The sequence below is a fragment of the Montipora capricornis genome, chromosome 11, assembly GCF_036669925.1.
Source record: "Montipora capricornis isolate CH-2021 chromosome 11, ASM3666992v2, whole genome shotgun sequence".
NCBI classification, from domain to species: domain Eukaryota; kingdom Metazoa; phylum Cnidaria; class Anthozoa; order Scleractinia; family Acroporidae; genus Montipora; species Montipora capricornis.
The window spans coordinates 33,991,214-34,011,213 of NC_090893.1; the positions used below are offsets into that span (position 1 = coordinate 33,991,214).

Here is a 20,000-nt window from a genome sequence, read left to right on the forward strand (position 1 = left end):
GTAACAAATGGATTTTGACTGCTGTTTGTCCTTACTCTAATTTCTTGCATGCAATTCCAGTACCAGATAAGCAAGCAACTACTGCAGCACGAACTCTGTTTAACGATGTATTCCTGCAATATGGGTTTCCAGCAGTCTTGCAAAGTGATCAAGGGGGAGAATGGCTTAATGCAGTATTACGTCAGCTGACCAAACTTCTCTCAATTGAACACATTGTTACTACTAGTTACCGTCCACGCCTCAATGGAAGTACCGAATGTGTTCACAGATGGTTAAATGCAGCAATAGGAATTTACTGTGAAAAGTATCAAGAACGTTGGGAAGAATTCCTGCAGCCAGCCGCCTATGCTCACAATGTTTCTCCCATCCCTGGTACAGGTCAAATTAGTCCATTCTTTTTGGTGTTTGGGTGCAATGGTCGACGTCGCCTGAAGTAATAACTCTTGACTTACATGTAGAAACCCTTCCACGAAGTACCTATGCAGAGCAACTTGTGTCTCGTATGCAGAAAGCACAAAAGCAGTTTAACAGCATCAAAGCAGACATGAAGAGAACTCAAAGAGAGTATTATGATAAATCGTACAGAGAAATTCACATTCCTGAAGGAAAGCAAGTTTATGTCAGGAGACCACCTCCAAGTTCACAACCAAAAGGGTCAGACACAGGGTTTATTTGTCGATTTGATGGTCCTTACATTGTTACTGGACATGTTCATGGCCGCCAGGATCTATTAAGACTGCGACACAAATTCACTCAGGCTGAGCTTAAAACAGTCAACATTGAAAAGATCATTGTTGTACCCGATGAACTTTCAGATGATCTCACCACTTATGAAGATCAACTGCCCAACACAGAGACTGTTAAGCATTGCGAATTACCCACCCAACAGAGTTCACTGATTGACCCCGAATTGGCAAAGTTAGCATTTGCTTTTGGACAATATCTAAATGGTTTACCAAGCGCTCAAGCGTATGGGGAGAGTGAGGTTCGCTTTTCTTCTCGTTTTTGCTTTGGTGTTGCGACATCGGACAGATTATTCCCATCGAAGATTTTAGGACTGAAATACAAAGTTGTGTTACAATTGTCTCGTCTCTGTTTACTTGCTAATTTCCCCACAAGCACGATTACACTTTTTAATGGTGTTGTGTACTCATAATATAGTCCAAGCATTTTAGCGAATAAAAAGGTTTAACCTATCACTAATTGCAACAGAAAGTAGCTCTGTGGTTTCATAAACAGAATTCCGTCCCCTACAACAAAGAAGTCTAGAAGAATCGAGGTTGAACAAGACTATAAAAAAACATTATTTACATGGAGGCCCCAATACTTCACATGAAAACGAGGCTACAGAAAAGTTTTATCACTTACACACGTTTTGATAAGAAAAAATGTCAGGAAAAACAGTCACCATTAGTCATTAGTTTCAGTGCCAAGCCATCTGTCAAAGTTGATGGAGAAAAGATTCAAGTGGATCCACAGTTTCTGTTGTTATTTCAGTGTCTTATTGTTGCCACCCAAAGTGAAACAGAGGATAACATGGGAATCATGTTCCAATATGAGCTGTGCAGCTATCCAACATCTTTGTTTGATGCTTCATTGACGCTTCATTGATGCCTCTCAAGTACAATGTGTACTTGATGGCGTGGCACTCCTTCATCGGTTTCTGTGGCCACAAGGATTTCCTCCTTATAGGGAAATTGGAAAGTGCAAGAAGAGTGGACACTGTGCTTGTGGGGGATGACACCGATCTGCTTATTTACTGTGCCATAACACAAAAGTAGACCCCATGAACTGTTTTTAAGCCTGAGCCAGGGCAAATTCAACAAGACAACACATCTGGAACATGAAAGTTGTGAAGGAGAAACTTGGTGAAGAGGTGTGCAACAACATTTAGTTCATCAATGCAATCCTTGGATGTGATACCAAAGGAGGCAGTGCGACCCAGTGGTTAGGGCACTTGCCTTGAGATGCAGAGATCCCAGGTTCAAGACAAGCTCTGAACACTTGTCGAATTTCATCTTGGTAGTCCCTGGTTCAAGTTCTTGATTGCAGTTGTAAATATCCAACTGTTTTGACTCCGGCCAGTTGGGATTTGTAACAGTTGTTACACTTTCGTTACACTTTTTTTTTGCGTAAAAGATGCAATATGACGTCATCATAAATGATGTCAACTATCATCCCATCCCTATCAATTCTCAATATTTGAAGAGCTTGGGGGTTAACAGCCCTGTACTGGTCATGGAAAACCTGCAAAGTCATGGAATCTAAGAACTTCATTTTCCAGGCCTGGAAAGTCATGGAATTTTATGGTCGATCATGGAAAGTCATGAGAAATTATAAATATAAATCATTGCAGTTGTCAGGGATAAAATGAAATAAAGAAGAGTTTCTATCAAACAATTGGAAGTTTGACGGACAGAGGTCGTTGATTTATTCAAATTTGAATTGAGTTATGTCAGAAAATATCCCAAAATAAGGATAGTTTTGAAAATTTTGTTATGTGACAGCTAAACTTAAGGTTATGGAAAGCTACAAACGGCCATGGAATTTGAAGAGCTTAAAAGCGTACGAACCCTTAGTAGGTTACTCAAGGTAGCCTCGTTTTCATACTGTCCTTGTGGATGGTATTTGGTCTTAGTGAAAATTTGTATCTTCCCCTTCTTAGATTGTTCTAGACTTTTGATATGTTTATTCAGTGACATGCTTTTCTGAGATCAACGGTGAAGAAAAACCTGTGGCAATTTGTGATGTGTCAAGTAAATACATATATTGACTGGACTAATACGCACAGGGCAAACATTTTAAGGAGAAAAAAAGTTGGATTGTGGAAGTTGCAGTATTTACCGGGTATATATAAGTGATGTGAAAACTGCATTTGGAGCCAGACACTGAGTGTGAGGTGATGATGTAGCAGCCCAATCTGCTTACATTTCTTGGATAGATCGAGCAATTCGAAATCACTTCAGTGAAAGATTTCAGCCTGGACAAACAAGTAGGCTTAAGTTTTCAGTAATATTCAGTACTTTTTGCAATATAACAACAATTTTTTCTGGTTGATCAAGTTCGAACGCTTCTCACATACAGTAATTCGGTTACAAAAACACTTACTACAGAATAAAGGGCATGCAGCGCAAAAACAAGCACAGTGACTTTATTTTTTCATTGCATTTTTTAATTTCCAGTGCATGAATATCAGTTACATGTAGGCCAAGTTTGACAAAAATCTGGATACATTAGTACATGTATGTCATTTTCAAGGGAATTACCTTAAGAAACTGAGCACTGGATGCATTATTTAAAATGTAATTTACGGGGTGGCGTCTTCTTACCTTGTACACAAAAGAAGTGTAATCCATTTATGGCAGTCCTTATGTCTCCTCCACTATTCTGGGCTAACAGATCAATAGTTTCCTTGCTAGGAGGAAGGAAGGTTGATTTGTTCTGGACAAACAAGACACCAAGAGTTTAAACAATGAGGCACATGTATGAAATTCAGTGTTCAAAGTAAAGACCCCACATTTACAGTAAGAGGTTGCAGCTAAAAGGGTGCAAAACACAATATTGCTACAGCGTGGTGGAGTTGAATTCAGTAGAATGAAATTTGGTGGTGAGAGCCACATTTGACGCCAGAACTTTCAGATCTTTCACTACACCACATAGTCCAAACAAGTTCCTCACTGCATGCCTAATTTCAGTTACCCTGTGGGTACATGTACATGTATTTGTATTTTCAGCCACAAGCACTTTCCTTATCTCTTTAATCGTGTTCCTATCAAAACTGTTATTAAAAAATATAATTTTACTGGTATTATCGGGGATACATGAAGATTGACAGACCTCCATTTAAATCTGTACTTTGGAATGTAATTATTTTTCACGAAACATTCTGCGTGTAAACCAATCAGGAGGGTCTATTTTGGTTGTGGTTTTCCTGACGGAATGATTCAGAAATCATATCAACCACAGACAGAACAGTCCGCAAGTTAATCAATGAGAAGAGGTCTTTCTGAGCTATTTTAATTAACATGCATGTCCTCTGGCGTTTATTTTAAGTACAGCTTTTACCTTGTCGCACACTTAAAATTGTACAATCGGGTTTTCAATTGGTTTAATTCTATGTATACTGTCAAATGTCGTTTACTTCAAACTGCAATTGATCTCCTTTACTTGCATTGTCTCATTGGTATGTTTGCTGTGATGGTCCGAAAGAGAACTTCATTTGATTTTGTTAAACACATGCAGAGATTTTATCAAAGTAACGCAGATATTCTCTTGGAAATATTATAATCCGCTTTTCACTTGAAACATTCTGATAGCTAGGTGATAAGACATCTACAGTATTTACATATCTCGTGTACATATCAAGCTTGACGTGTAAATCTACACTCACCAGGTTTGGAAAATTTGAAGACCTCAAATGTCTAAAACTTCAAGTTTAGTCTACAGTTTCCTAATCTTCCTCTTGTGTGTGTGTGTTTTACTCGTAATTTTTGTATATTTTATTTGTAGTTTTCTCTTTGGCAGACTGATTCTGCCTTTCGACCAATCATGAAATTGTTTACAGAGATCACACATGTATCAATATCAACCACAGACGGAACAGTCCGCAAGTTAACCAATGAAAAGAGGTCTTTCTGATCTAGGGGTTATGCCCAACAAGCCGCAAGCACTTGTGTAGCCTGTGCGGGGCAAAATTATTATCGATAACGCCCTTTTCTCGATACGCACGAGCTCATTCTTCAAGTACTGTGACAGGGCGTTATAGAAACGGGCACAGCATAGTCTACACCGGAACGAACACAAGCTTTATAGAAAAGAACTAGATCTGAGGAGGGCAATCGCGCTCTTTTAAGTTGAACCAGGAGATACAATTTCTCACTAGCCTTCTTAATGATCTCATTTACATTCACGATCCATGTGAGATTGTCACTGATAGTTAACCCTAACAATTTGGCGTTCTTAACAACCTCAAGCCCTTTGCCGTCAATAGTTATGGTGTCAAAGCACTCGGGATGGCGAGAAAAAGAAATGCGCATCTCTTTGCACTTGTCAGGATTAAGGACAACTCTGTTTGCACGAGACCACTCGATAACCTGATCATGCCCTGAGCGTTACTAAACTGTCCCTTTTCGATTTGCTCCGAGGCCGTGGTGTGGTCCACAAATTTCCATAAATATGGAGAATTTGTTTCCAAATCGTTGATGAAAAGAATAAACAACCACGGGCCCAATTTGGTACCCTGTGGTACCCCGGAGGGGACTGGACCCCACTCAGAGTAGCAACCCTTTGCTAACTTGATTTGCTGGGATGTATTTGAGAGGAAATCGATAATCCAGTTAAGAACACTACGGGGCATGACTAACTCTTCTAATTTATCAATCAAAATACGGTGGTACAAGTTGGTGGTACAAGTTGAAAACCCGATTGTACCATTTTAAGTTTGTGACGAAGGCCCCGTCTATATTCTCATAGGTTATAGCTGTACAAACAAACACCAGAGGACGTGTTCCAACTAAATATGTCTAGTATTGTAGGTATCGGAGAGGCTGAACATTTACACACGCATGCGCTGACGGAATGTTTGAAGACGAGACGAGAAAAATATGCAGTACCTCCAGACGTGGCGCTGGAGCGTTGTACCAAACGAGTCATCCCGGGATTTCGGCCCGTGCGATCGCTTTTGGACGCAGTTGGCCCTTCGCTGTTTTCTGCTACCGACCTCGCCTCTCGGTACGGCATTGAGGGAGGGATATGTCGGCCCCTAAACCATGAGACAAATCCCACACCTACTCACAGCTCCAAACCGCCCTTGTCATTACAATTTAACTTAAGATTTCGATGGCTTATATATTCAAGAGAATAGTCATTTTATCTGTCATATGGTAAGCACTGGAGTCGCAGATTACAAAGTGCACGCATGCGCCCTGCTCAAGGTAACATACATGCATGCATAAAACTTTATTTCATCTCGAATTTCAGAATAATATCTTCGAGACATTACAGCTAACATACATGATATATCAGATACATAACTAAATATGAAATAATATTTAAAGATATATTAATCAAAACGAAAAGCCACTGTACAAAATCCGGCCCTGGATTAGTTCAGTGGTACAGGAAAAATCAGGTAGCGCATTTCGCAATGTACTTAGTAAAAACGTAAGAAAAAGAACTAAGACCATAACTGGTTGTTCTAGGTTTATTGAGGGACAGAATGTAATTTCCACGAACATCATGCGTAAGAAGAAAACGGGAGAGAAAACGTATTTTTCATATATGCAGGACAAGCCTTTTCTTTCTTTAACTACTTTTATACAATAAAATGAGGAAATTTTGAATGCGCTTATTGCATAGAGATGTAGAGTTTGACTTAAGTGGTACATAAGAGGACAGGTAATCGCAAATATAAATCTCATTACTCTCTTATTTACATTATACTGTTTCTTGGACAAGAAATTACTAAAAGGCCAGGCCGAATTTCCTATGTCGATAAAAAGTCTACGTTAACAGCACGCACCTTGGCTACTCCTTAGTATCCGCCTAGAAATCTTCTCGCTAATTTTTCCTCATTTGATGAGGACCAGTCTCTGCTTGCCTCCTTCATGCCCAAAAGGAATTCTGGGTAATTCGGCCGTTCCATGACAAGGGAAGACCCCCGATTCTCATTTCATAGATTTTCTTATGAGTGTGGAGCCACCCAGTCCTACCGGCAAAATACAGCATCGATTGAAGTTTTTAGCTTTCAAAGCTTGCTCAAATTGTATCGGTAGGTCCTGGAATTCGTCCCAGAAAGGCCAGAGAGACAACTTCACTGGTGCTGTGAACCGCCATGTTTACAACAGAGCAATTTAGGCGTTCCAGTCTGCATGAAATCATCTCTCACCTATGTCTCGAGAAGACCAGACACGCACGATTCTTACGTTACGTTTATGCCCCTGTAGAATAAACCGAAATCTCAACTCCTTGTCAAAAGTTAACCAGCTTCTTAATATTTTTGGTAGGCTACAATACTCGTCACATTTGTTGGAACACCCATCGCCGTTTCCCCCTTCCTGAACGGGGGAAGGGGGATGTGGTATAAGCTACGATCTTGTAACACGATGATTCTGACCATTCGCTAAGTGTTCCAACTAAATATGTCTAGTATTGTAGGTTACATTATTATATTATACAAAATTCATGTACATAGTTCTTAACTTTTCCAATTGTTTTTATAAATTTAAGACTTGTAAAAAATTACTTACATGTCATTCAGCTTTTGTGGCTGCAATGTGATTTTTAAATAAACTATCTATCTATCTATCTATCTTGTTCAATCCCATGCTTACCGTCGAATTTTCTTTGATTGTAGACATTTATTTCAAACTGCAATTCATCTTTTTTGCTTGCACATTTTCTTATTCATATGTTTGCTGTTATTGTCCAGAAGAGCATTTTATTAGATTTCGCTAAACACATGCAGAGATTTCATCAAACGCATAATGAAGTTTAAAACAACAAAAATCAGTAACACTGACCGGTTTGAATTAATGAATTTTCATGTAGATGATACAATACAATGCAATACATACTTAATTGACCACTCCCCATAGGGGCTTTTCAGGGCCAATCTGAAACAATCAACGAAACAACAGAATACAACAACAACAACTGTTAACAATCCCAACTGGCCACAGGAAAACCAGTTGGCTATTTACAAGTGCAGCTGGGAAGTTGAACCAGGAACAAATTCAGCGAGTGGTCAGAGTGGGTCTTAAACCTGGGATCTCCGGATCTCAAGGCAAGCACCCTAACCACTGGGCCATACTGCCTCCTCCAACCTTAAACTTCGGGTGCTCTGCTCTACTTTTCGCAATGAACCGAATACATACATTAAAGGAATTATTCCTCATTAAGGGCCATTGCGTGAATGCAATATTTTTCCAAATGGTGGCTCCTATTTAAAATATTCTCCAGAGAGAACATCAGAGATCAGACAAATCAAACTGGCATATACATGTACATAAGTCAAAAAAATGAAAAATGCACTAAATTTACTCTCTACACATGCAAAGTTTTTGGCCAAAAACTTATATTGTTTAAATTAAATTAACGATAAAATAATTATATAAACACTTATATACTGACATTCAAAGATAAGCGTGGCAGCGCCATTCGTCACATTTTACACATGCAGTCAAACTCAACCAAAAACAAATTCTGTTCCGTGCATCCTAGATGAAATGATCGCAAGTAAGCGGTTCCTGCTCTGCAGTATTTTGTTCGTAAGTCTTTTGTAGTCACTTGGGGAAGGTATATATAAAATATGAAAAAGCAGTTTCTACAATGCGTAATTTTTGTAAAGCAGACATTTGCCCAAATCTCTGATATCTACATTGTAGCTACAGACTGTGGCAGAGAATCAACGTTTTATTTACCTTGTTGTATTTAGGGTTAACTGATCACTTCTTTGATGTTTTGAGAAACACAAAATGAAGGAAAGTGCAAAACAGAATGGATACATTCGGTGAATAAAGGGAATATATCCTCCGTTACACCATTTCAGTATACACCATTTCAACTACTGTGGATTTCCCGCAATTTGATATTATCGTTCCCTGCTTCAAGGCAAATGCCACCAAAGACATGCACTAAAATCCACAGAGCTCATATCAAGAAAGAAAGAAAGGGAAGGTATTACAAAGCAACCCCCAAGAGAAAGAAAAGAAATTCAGTGTGCCTACAACAGAGAACAGAAAAGTATCTGCAAGAAGAAAGGGATCGAAAAAGGAAGACTTACATTCCGACTTAAGTAGATTGAAGGAAAAATAATTCCGAGGAAAAATAAGGGATAATGATGTTAATACTCTCCAGGCTGTTAACAAATGCAAGGCAAACTACAAAAATGACAGAAGAGGAACATGCACATGAGGAACAGTCTAAAATGGAATGTTTTTTTCTTTGACTGCTCTTTTTTGGCAAACAGATAGAGGACTGTTGATTCTCTGTAGCCTGTGTGCGCAAGACGTTTTTTTGATTTATTACGGTAGCTTGTTAAAGAAGAATAGTGGTCGCTTCCACAGTGTTGTTTATCTTTAGAAAATCGCTCTTGTTTCTGACAGATTGTTTTGAAAATTGTATTTAAGATAAAAATGTGTATAGGAAATTTATTTGTTCTCTGAGCAACAATAAACGAACAGCAATATCCTGCCATTGAAAATAACTTGTTTACGCCTTATGGGGTAATAATGATGGAAAGTAAATGTCCGTTTCCAAGATCCCTGATTAGCCTTTCACATTTGTTTAGCCACATTATGCCAAAATTGAGCATTTTTATTCTTTTGAGTGTCACCCTAAGAATCATAGCCGAAAATTATGGTGGTGTCAGTGCATTGTGCTCAAATTTAAGCCCTTTTCCTGCTCCTGCCCAAACAAGTTACCACCATGGGTTAACAACACAACATTTTTATCCTCCTAGTTCAATACAAGCAGCAACAACAACAAGCTCTAAACTCGAATCTTAGATCCCTCTCTGATCAGTTTGCTCTCTAGAACATTTTCAATTTTCATCTCTCTATTGGGTGAACACTCAATAATATAGTCTTGTAGAGACATTTTACTGGACATTTCATTGAAATTAATGAAAGATAACTTTTTTAGCATCATGCTTAAAAAATGCCCATTGTGCTGGCACAACTCTTGATGCTCTAACTGTACAGCAGTACCAAAAAATTGCTCCATTGTTAGAAAAGAAAGAAAACATCCAACCGGTAAGTGGGAATTTCTCCTTGATGATTAACTGGTTGACCAAATCAGATAGCCTACTTGTAATTGAAGCTGTGGAGAATAACTATATGTGACCCTGCAAATGAAGACAAGTCTATCATACAGCAATCTCCATGATCGAGCCACCGGTGAAACAAGGATTCGTCATGATTTATCTTTCTGAGTTTCCAAAGTTGATACATCATGCACGGTCATCAAATGACACGACTAACCAGTGCTACTTTTCTATTAGGCTAAACTGGTAAAAGAAGCAAAAGAATCTAGCAGAAGGAAGAAGCCCATCTATCAAAAAGGGGCGCAAAGAAATAAGACCAAAGAAAAGGGAACTTTTAAAGAGTCGACTAATCAGGAACTTGAATTGTCAATTTGTTTCAGTGTGTGGGTGTCTGTATGTGCATGTGACTACGTCCTTAAAACTGGTGTACGGCAAATGCAAAATAGAGGCCTTTACATTTACTTATCTGACAATCTTTTATCCTCGAAACAAAAAGTAAAAAGAACTGACAACTGCATTGCCGTACATTTGCTTTAACGCAAACTACATGAAATTGGCGTTCCCATGACATTCCACTTTGCCCGGTTCAGACTTTTCATTGTCTCATAAATTAATTCAGTTGACAGCTTCAACAATTCTGAGCTGGCACGCCTAGAACCCAGACCTAGTTGTTGCTGTAAATAATGGCAAACTAAATTCTAAACCATTTCAAAACCCCTCCGGAAGGACTAGTAAACATTGTGAAAACTTAAAATTTCATTTACATTGCAAATATGACAACAAAAAACACAACTCAACCTTACAATAACAAATTTAATTTTTTTGAAAGAGGTGTAGCTAGGACAGCATCTCTGCAATTGCCCGGTAATCAAAACAGAGAAATTTCTCCTCAGACGATAACAGACCGTCAATTAGTGACATTGCCCCACTCTAAGGTGTATGTGACGTACCAGAAAAAAAGAATTCAGTGAAGGATGCTATGATGCTATTTTGTCCCTCAAACACTGCAAAGAGGTCTGAATAGTAGCTTCTAGTTTGTCATTGTCAGAGTGTATAAAATATGGTAAGATTTCGTATTCTCCACCGGGCTGTGTTAACAACTGGCTGTGAATAAATATATCATATTACATGGCTTTGTGATACACTTGTTATATCATACATTTTCGTGCTACATTTCATGCCAGTGCAAACACTAGACCCTGTCAGGCCCTCAATCTTGGCACCTTGGAGGCAAATCAGATTGCACTGAACGGTTTAGTACACTGTCAGGGCTTTTGATGAGTGTATTTTAAGCACCAAATTGAACTCGAAGGGCAGCTAATTAACAGCAACCTAGTGTAAACTGCAGTAGCTGCTGAAACCCAGTTACCTTGCAAACACAACAAGATGCAACGTACATGTAAAGGAAGCCTAACTTCAAATGAGCAGAAGATTGTGGTAGGAAAAGCAAGAAAAAGTGACTTGGGTAAGTAACAACCATCCTTTTAAAGCCTACTACTTTAAGACATTAATATTTTTTTAAAAGACAGTGTCTCCGGCGCATTCATAGGCTTGTTGGAAACAATCAAACATAAACACACACACAAGAGAAGATGAACCTTTGACCTGTTTGACCTTCCCCAACCTGGTGAGAGGACGTTTCTGCTTGATATGTACACATATTGGATACCAGTACTTAAGTAGGTGTCAGTGAGAAAAACTTTATGCCAAAATAGCTAACAGGAAGTTTCAGGTGAAAACGATGAAAACCACTATGTTCATTAAATATCATTCAATATCACGTCACCCCCTTTGTGTTGCATAAAATGCTCCTTTAGGCCATCACGTCGCATGAATACAACAGAGAAAGCAAACGAGATGAATTAATTTGCAAATTGAGTTAGGAATTTGTTCGAAAAACTTGACAAAAATTAGACGACACGGCTAGGTCCAGATAGAATCGAACAAATTGACATAATCTGTTTTCAGGTAGGTTGGACTGTGCGTAAAATGAACATCCGAGGAAGTGTTAATTGAATACATAAGAAAGACTTCTTGTCATTGGTAAACTTGCGGACTGTTCTGTGGTTGATATGATCTCTGCAAACATTTTGATGATTGGTCGAAAAGCGGAATCATTCCGCCAAAGAGGAAACTACAAATAAAATATACAAAAATTACGAGTAAAACACACACACACAAGAGGAAGTTCAGGAAATTGTAGACTAAACTTGAGGTTTTGGACATTTGAGGTCTTCAACTTTTCCAAACATGGTGAGCATAGATTTACACGTCAAGCTTGATATGTACACAAGATATGTAAATACTGTAGATGTCTTATCGGCTAACTATCGGAATGTTTCAAGTTAAAAGCGGATTATAATATTTCCAAGAGAATAACTGTGCTTGATAAAATCTCTGCATGTGTTTAATGAAATCGAATGAAATCGAAAGCTCTCTTTCGGACCATCACAGCAAACATACTGTACATGTACCAATGAGACAATGCAAGCAAAAGGAGATGAATTACAGTGTGAAATAAAGAACTATAATCGAAGAAAATTCGACGGTATGCATGGAATTGAACAAATTGAAAACCCAATTGTACGATTTTAAGTGCGTGATGAGGTAAAAGCTGTGCTTAAAATAAATGGCAGAGGACATGTTAATTGAAATAGATCAGAAATTTTCATGATTGCTCGAAAGGCGGAATCATTCTGTCCGGAAAACCACAATTAAAATAGACCCTCCTAATTGGTTTTCAAGCAGAATGTTTCATGAAAAATAATCACATTCAAAAGTACAGATTTAAATGGACGTACAGATATACAATGGACGCAAACTGATATTGCTAGCACCTTCAAAAATTCACCACAGAGGACTGATTAACTCCGTCTATATGTACTTCTAAGGAATTGATTGCACTTTGACAAGAAAATTACGTGACTTTGTACATTGCTCCTGTTAGTGTATTCTGTAAATAATTATGTACTCATACACAATGTATGCATGCAGTGTCAATAATATTAGTAGTATTTAGTCTACAGACCTGCTGAGATTCCAGGGATGTTATCCTGTTTATTGTTTTGACCAAGCTTGTGTGTGCAACAGGATTAAAACTGCAATTATTACATTCATTAATATTAAATTATAACAATATTAATAAAAACAACTAGCAATTTTGTCCCAACTGTTCATAAGTGATAGATACCTTATGTTCTGAATCCCAAGTTTATACTGAATATCTTTTGGAAGTAACTTGTGGACGTTGGAATCTCCATGGTGACTGTCTGAGACAATAAACACCACTGGACTTCGGCTTGTTTGCTTGTAAGTGCTAAAGTGAGGACCATTGCAAATTCCAAATTAATGAGACAGTATATGTACATTGAAAGTTGGGATCAACATTCATTCACATCCCCTTTAACCTACATGGAGTGCACACGCTGCTGATTTATATTAGCAAATAAGAAGCTATAACAAGGCCAGCAATAATAAAAAGCCTTCTGATATGACACAAACATTTGGTTTTATGAACAGAGTTGATAAATTGTAAATTGACCACCGTACAGGGATTCTGTACAGTTGGTCAATTTACATTATCAACTCTGTTGATAAAACCAAATTTTTGTGTACTATATGTACTTCCCCACTGATGCAGCACCACAGTTTCTTTAGAAACTAACCCCTTTATTCTTCTGACATGACGTTGTGTAACTGCATGCAGTTATGTTATATCTCCAAAAAACTGAACAGTGGCCATATATAGTCCTTTAAATAGTAACAATTACAGATTCTTTCAAAACTCTTTTCCCATGCATGCAAACACACGAGAAGAGGAAGGAATTCTGGGAGTGTCTTGTCAGGAATGCTTGGAAAAAGACAGGAGGGTATATCAAGAGGGTTAAGGCTTTGTGGGACCAGAAAGGTTTGAGTGTGAGGGAAGAACCCAGTTTGATTTGACAGCTGAAGTGCATCCAGCTGAATGATCTGTTGACTAAAATGGAGAGGTGTGAAGTTGAGAAGATAGTAAGGGACATGAGATCAGATCGGAAAGGAGAATGGGGCAAAACAGAAGATGGAATGAATTGTTTGGAGAAAGTGATGATGAAGCATTTATGGAATTTGATGCTGAAACTGAGGACGGATATGATGCGACTCTGGTGCAGATGGTGTTGATACTTATTCCGAGGCTGTGGGTAAGAGAGATGAATCTGAGAGCGAGGTAGATTTTGAGGTAGCTGAAGGTGGAGTTGGAGAAAAGGAAGACGCAGTGGTTGAGGGTATCTACAGTGGGGTCAAGAGGTGGTTGATTGTTTTTATGTTGAGGGGAAGGAGAGAGCTGAAGAACAGGATGGTATTAGGAGAAGAATTAAGGGTGGCATCAATGGAGAGGTCAAAGTGGTTGTGGAGAAGTTGGTTACTTTTCTTAATAATGATGGTCTTAAGGAAGCAAGCAATGAGGAGAGGGAGGTTTTCCAGAAGATGAGAGCAGTCTTTGGTAGTAATGGGTGGTTGAGGCTCTTGGTTTGAAGCTCAGGATAGGAGGAGAGTGAATACTAGAGAGGTGAAGGTTGTGGAAGGGCTTATGCATAATCTCATGAAGGATGGAATGTCAGTGTTGGAGATCAATAAGCTTTTGGAAAGGGTGGGGCTGACAGATATGAAGGATGGTGTTGGACAAAAATGTTTTTTGGCCGTGTCGCGTGTTTTTGGGCCAAAGTGCCATCCAATTGTTCACTTTGTATGTCAATGGCCCCTGGTGCAATTGAATATAGTGGGTTACATGTTTTCTGGCTAAAGTTCATTCCCTCGGTTTGGTACTTCATGTACGAGAATAGTATGACAGCCATGGAAAATCCTCAGCCTTTTTTGTCAACGGTATTCTTGCTTACCTTAGCGGGTATATTTCACATATGGTACACCCATGAACCGGTATTTTCATGTAATGCTCAAACACTACAATTAAGTTGCCTGATTACAATATTTTTGTTTCAAAACTTAAGTTTGATTCTCTTTCTCCTGAGTCAATTAAGGAGAGTTCTTTCTGGATTTACCTGAAAGCACCAGTGGTCACGAGGTGGATTCAATTTTTTCCATGTTCAGTGGCTATCAGATCAGTGTGCTCAATAGTTAAGAGCATCATCACTGCAAGGTTTTGAAGATTTCCTCTTTGAATTACTTCAAACAGCTTGATTTCTGTCGGCCAAGCTAGAAAGTCAAGAACCAGCCTATGCCTAAGTGGGTGAAAGCCAGATTGGAGAGGAGAAAGAAGCCTATATGTTCCCGTAAATAGTTGTAGACCATATGGTGGACAGCCAGTTCAAGTAGATGTATCTTGGAGAAAACGGGAAGTACTAAGATTGGCCGAAAGTTCGATGGATCCGATTTCAAGCCAGCTTTGTGAACTGGCATGACAATAGCATGTTTCCAATCAGCCGGTAACATTCCTTCATTGATCGTTCGGTTCATAAGTAGCATTAGGGGTCCCACCAGAGCTTCAGCCCCATCCTTTCGAAGCTACACAGGAATATTGAAAAGGCCAGATGATTTCTTGGAGTTCAGTGTTTTCAGTTGGTTGTAAACAAACTCCAGCGTTACACTGTATTTGTGACAAACTAAATTGTGCACCTGTCAGTAGTTGAGGAGAGCAAGGTGGGACCTCTGGCACTGGTAGAGTCTGCTGTAGATTTGCTATAATCGATTTTAAAAAAAATGCAAAGTTGGTGATATCTTCACCATCAATTTCCAGAGATTGAATTTGGCCAGCTTTAATTGTATATCACTTCTGCTTGCAGATGTGATTGCACTCCATAATTTACTAGAATGGTTCTTATTTTCTTAAATCAGGTTAGAATAATACGCCCTTTGATCGTTACAGTTGTCTTGTTTCTGAGTGATCGATATTCTTGCCAGCCATAAGATGATCCAGTCTTTTGTGCCTCTTTGTGATGAAAGTTTTGTTGAGTAATTAGTGCTCTTATTTGACCAGTCATCCAAGGGAGCATGTTAGAACCGAATCTTCTTGTGCGCGTTGGTGCATGTCGATCAGCAGTGGTGACAAAAATGCCTTTAAAAGAAGCCCAAACCTCATCGACCATGAGAGAGGTGCTTATGAGATCCCAGGAGGCAGAGTGTAGATCTCTGACGAAATTTGGGACTGAGTAGTTCATAAAACTTTCCTGATGATGTAAACAAGCGAATGATCGCTAATGGAACATTCTAAAACACCAGAATCAGAGATCTTCCTTTGGTTTGTTGTAAACGCTAAATCTAGAAGTGTGGACGATCGTTCAGCAATCCTCGTTGGTTCTTTGATAAGCTGAATATTAAGTTGATAAACTTTAAATAACATGCACAGTCCTCTCAGGATGAATCCAGAAGGACTGATCTCCTTGCATGACTCAGGAGAAAGAGAATCAAACTTGAGTTTCGAAATAAAAATATTCTAGTCAGGCAACTTAATTCAGATCTCTTGTTTGAGCATTACATGAAAATACCGATTAATGGATGTACCATATATGAAATACCCGCTAATGAAAGTAAGAATACCGTTCACAAATAGGCTGAGGATTCACCATGGACGTCAGACTATTCTCGTACATGAAGTACCTTCCTCTAAAGGAATGTTACGCTGACAAGTCAAGGCGAGGATATTGCACCAGCCGAAAAAAGGGGAACTGTTCAAATGAAATGAAGCAACTGACTCATAAACACGCGAAACGAGGACATGAATTATTTCAAGCCCGAAAACATAGAGACTGCCACATTGAATCCCGCCGTCGGCCATCAACATGCAAACCGAGGGAATGAACTGTAGCCAGAAACATGTAACCTGCCGTAATCAATTGTACATAAGGCCATTGACATGCAGTGACCAATTAGATGGCACTTTGGCCCAAAAACATGCGACACGTTCAAAAAACATTTTTGTCCAACATCACCCTTCATAGACAGGGAAGAGAAGGTAACAAGCTTGAGAAGAAGAAACCCAGGTGGCAAAGAAGGATTCAATGAGAAGAGCATTGTGGAATAGTGGCATGATTTGGCAAAAAACAAAGAAAATCACCAAATCACTCGCTACACAGGCTAGAAGAAGGGTGGCATCGATGGAGAAGTCAAAGTGGTTCTTGAGCAGTTGGTTCCTTTCCTCAATGATGAAGGTTTAAGGCAAGCAGAGAAAGAGGAGAGGAGAGGAGAGGACAGTGAAAAGAACAACGTTTTCCAGAATTTGAGAGCAGCTTTTGGTAAGGAGGAGTGGATTGAGGTGCCTGGTTTGAAGCTCAGAATAGGATTCGCTGTGGAAATTTTTTCCTATACTGGAAATATTAAGTAGTGTAGACAAATAGAGTGTAGTTGACTTTCTTTCTTCAAGACATTTGGTCCTGATCTGCAGTTATACAATGTATGTACTAAACAGGCCTTTTGCAGGTACAAAAACCACCAAAATACTGGAATGGAAATTGCACACTGGGATCTGAAACAAAGCAAGTTAACCCTTTTACGCCTGGACCGGACATACCATTTTACTCGTCAAGGGGAACCCCCAGGAGTCAATAGGTTAATTTAAGTTTTCTTTGTTTTAGATGCCCCAGTGAGCAACTGCATTCCAGTATGGCTGTTTTTGTACCATGTGATCACTACGTTGTACAGGCGCCTATTCAACAAAAATATTCTTACTAGACTAATACATGTACTTGGCTCACTATGTCATGTCAGTTAAGATTTCTTCACTCTTAAGACAATCTGCCAAGGACCCTTCCTTTCAACGGGTTTTAATTACCAAAGCACTTTGTTCACTACAAAAAATTGCTATACTGTTACAGTAGCTGCAACGACCACAAAAAAGAACCTATATACATATTAAAATACCGGTATTGTATGTTGTGAGGATTACCTCAAAACTTCATGAAGTTTAGTAGCTTCTCTAAAAAATATGTTAGGGAGATCCTGCAAAAATAAAGGTGCTGAATATTAATGATAAAAATGGTTTTACATGTAAGGTAGGTAAGCACTTTCCGAGCCAATGACCCAACACGCCGGTGCTTAGCCCCGGTTTCCGTAGCATTAAGCGACTACGAGTATTTTTAACTCCCCCCTGGATGGGATGCTAGTGCAGGGTTACCCCCAGCATTACGCCAGTACCCATTTATACACCTGGGTGGAGACAGGCACCGTCAGAGTAGAGTGTCTTACTCCGGAGTCGAGCACACTAACCATGAGGCCACCGCGCCTTTCCCCCCCCCCCACGTACTTAATATTTAATCATTAGTTTTCCCTTAAAGTGCACTAACCTCAAATAATTACCTTTCTTTATTCAGCTATAAATGTATCTTTCCACCTTCAAGCAAGCATTCTTTTTCCCATTTTCTCCTCTCAAGTCACCAGAAATAGCCATAAATTTCATCCATGACTGAGCTGAAAGAAGCATAGGTCTATTCTACAGGTATTTTATCTTTGCTTGCTTGTTGAAGGTGGAAATATTTAGCTGAGTAAAGAAAAATACTAAAGGTTAGGTGCACTTTAAACTGTACTTGATTTTGTATACAGAGACGATTGCGGAGACTCATTACAATCTGCTCATGAGTTTTAGTTCATAACACAGAGATATAAAATAAAAATAGGTACGCATTGCGTATGTGTGGTAGTGCCATAACTTGACACAGTGCTTTATTCCAGAACTGTCAATTGAGCTGCGTTTTGTTTTCCAGAATGTAATTTGTAAAATACTAAACCCAGAAAGATTGAAGGACATAAATGGGAATCAAGAAACATTGGCTTCAAGACTGACATGACGCTCAACTTCTTTTTCACGGCAAGTTTAGGTGCGTTGTCTGAGCGTTGGACAGTTCCACGACAAAAGTTCATTGAAGTTAACCCATGTCTGCCGTGGTTAGTATGTGGATGGGCGACCTCAAAATATACGACTTGCTGCCGGACACATAGGAGCAAAAATTCTATTTTAATGCTCAAGATGCGAACTAAGTATGTACAGATTTATGCAAAACAACTTTTGATACAAAAGTAGAGAAATATTGATACATAGTTTTAAGGAAGAGCACAAGGGAGTTTTTAGGAAGTGTCCATCAGGAATAAAAAAATTGGCATCTGCAACAAAAGTGGCGACATGAAAACATATAGAAAACAACATAAATTTTGTGCCACAAATATGTTGAAAGTGACATCAAATTTCAGCTGCTGTCTGTGAACAAGTTATCTTGCATGTTACTATGAATACATCTATGTCAAAATGATGGCAAGACATCGGATTGTTGTGCGAATTCAACACAAAGATCACAATCGTCTAACTCGTGAAGTTGACCATTGTTTCTGCAAAGTCAAAAATTCACTCTTCTAGACGAGGTCATGTATCACCAGGCAATTCTATCGTTTTGGAAATAGAAACTGCTTTATTCTTCAGCAGTGTCCCAAATACTTGCCGATTTTGGGGCCTATTAATTTTGTTGAAAATTCAAGCACGCTTCCATCATTCGTGTTTCACCCTCTTATTTTACAGTGTGGCTGTTAAATGACATGAGGATGAGAAAACTTTAAGGCTTTCAGCTTTGTTTTCTCTCTCACCTAACTCACAGGTTGCTTCCGCTTCTGTATTTTAAAAGAAAAGTGGAGCAAAAATCAAAAATTGCGTGAATAAATTACATGACAAGAAAGAGGCTATCTGTGAAATCAACAGACACATTGGCCAATATAATCTTCATGTTTACCTATCAGCAAAATTTAAGTAGTATTGCCGAACGTGCACTTGCACTCGATGACTAAAAGATTTCATTTGACATATGTGAAAACTAAGTTGCAATTTTGTTTCGTTTAATTCAGAAGAGCTCATGTTTTCTATTCCTGTCCAGACAAAATTTTTGAGCGCAGCATCATGGGAATTTCAACACAAACAAGCTGATGACATCTACATTTTTTGCTGATCGATTGCAATGATAAAGATAAAAATAGTTTTCTTCTGTTTTTCTTTCCATTGCAAGGAAATTACTGTTGGAAATTAATGTTTTTTTGAATGTTTTTCTCTTTTTCAAAGAGTACCAGCTTGGGCTCAAACACTACTCGATGCACAAAAAGAATCCAATCAGCGCCTCAAATCGCTTGAGCAGGAGATAAAGGACAGGGAAACGTGCGAAGAAGAAACGGGAGCCTTCCCCCATGCCCGAATTCAAGTACAAACGGAACCAGATTCAGTTTGACATTCACAAAAGTATCATGGAAAAGATCAAGAATACTTCCAATATGT

The 20,000-nt window shown here is 38.8% G+C and overlaps 1 protein-coding gene across 2 annotated transcripts in view; it reads right to left on the reverse strand.

Moving 5' to 3' along the window:
* LOC138024831 (cell cycle checkpoint protein RAD17-like) overlaps positions 1-20,000 on the reverse strand; it is an 85,660-nt gene that overhangs the window by 22,053 nt on the left and 43,607 nt on the right. For both annotated transcript variants that reach the window (XM_068872009.1, XM_068872010.1), the window contains 4 exons: positions 17,640-17,692; positions 12,954-13,079; positions 12,792-12,861; positions 3,330-3,441 (listed from right to left, as the gene is read on the reverse strand). In XM_068872009.1, coding sequence (XP_068728110.1) covers positions 3,330-3,441; positions 12,792-12,861; positions 12,954-13,079; positions 17,640-17,692 — 361 coding nt within the window. The remainder of the gene's footprint in view (positions 1-3,329; positions 3,442-12,791; positions 12,862-12,953; positions 13,080-17,639; positions 17,693-20,000) is intronic.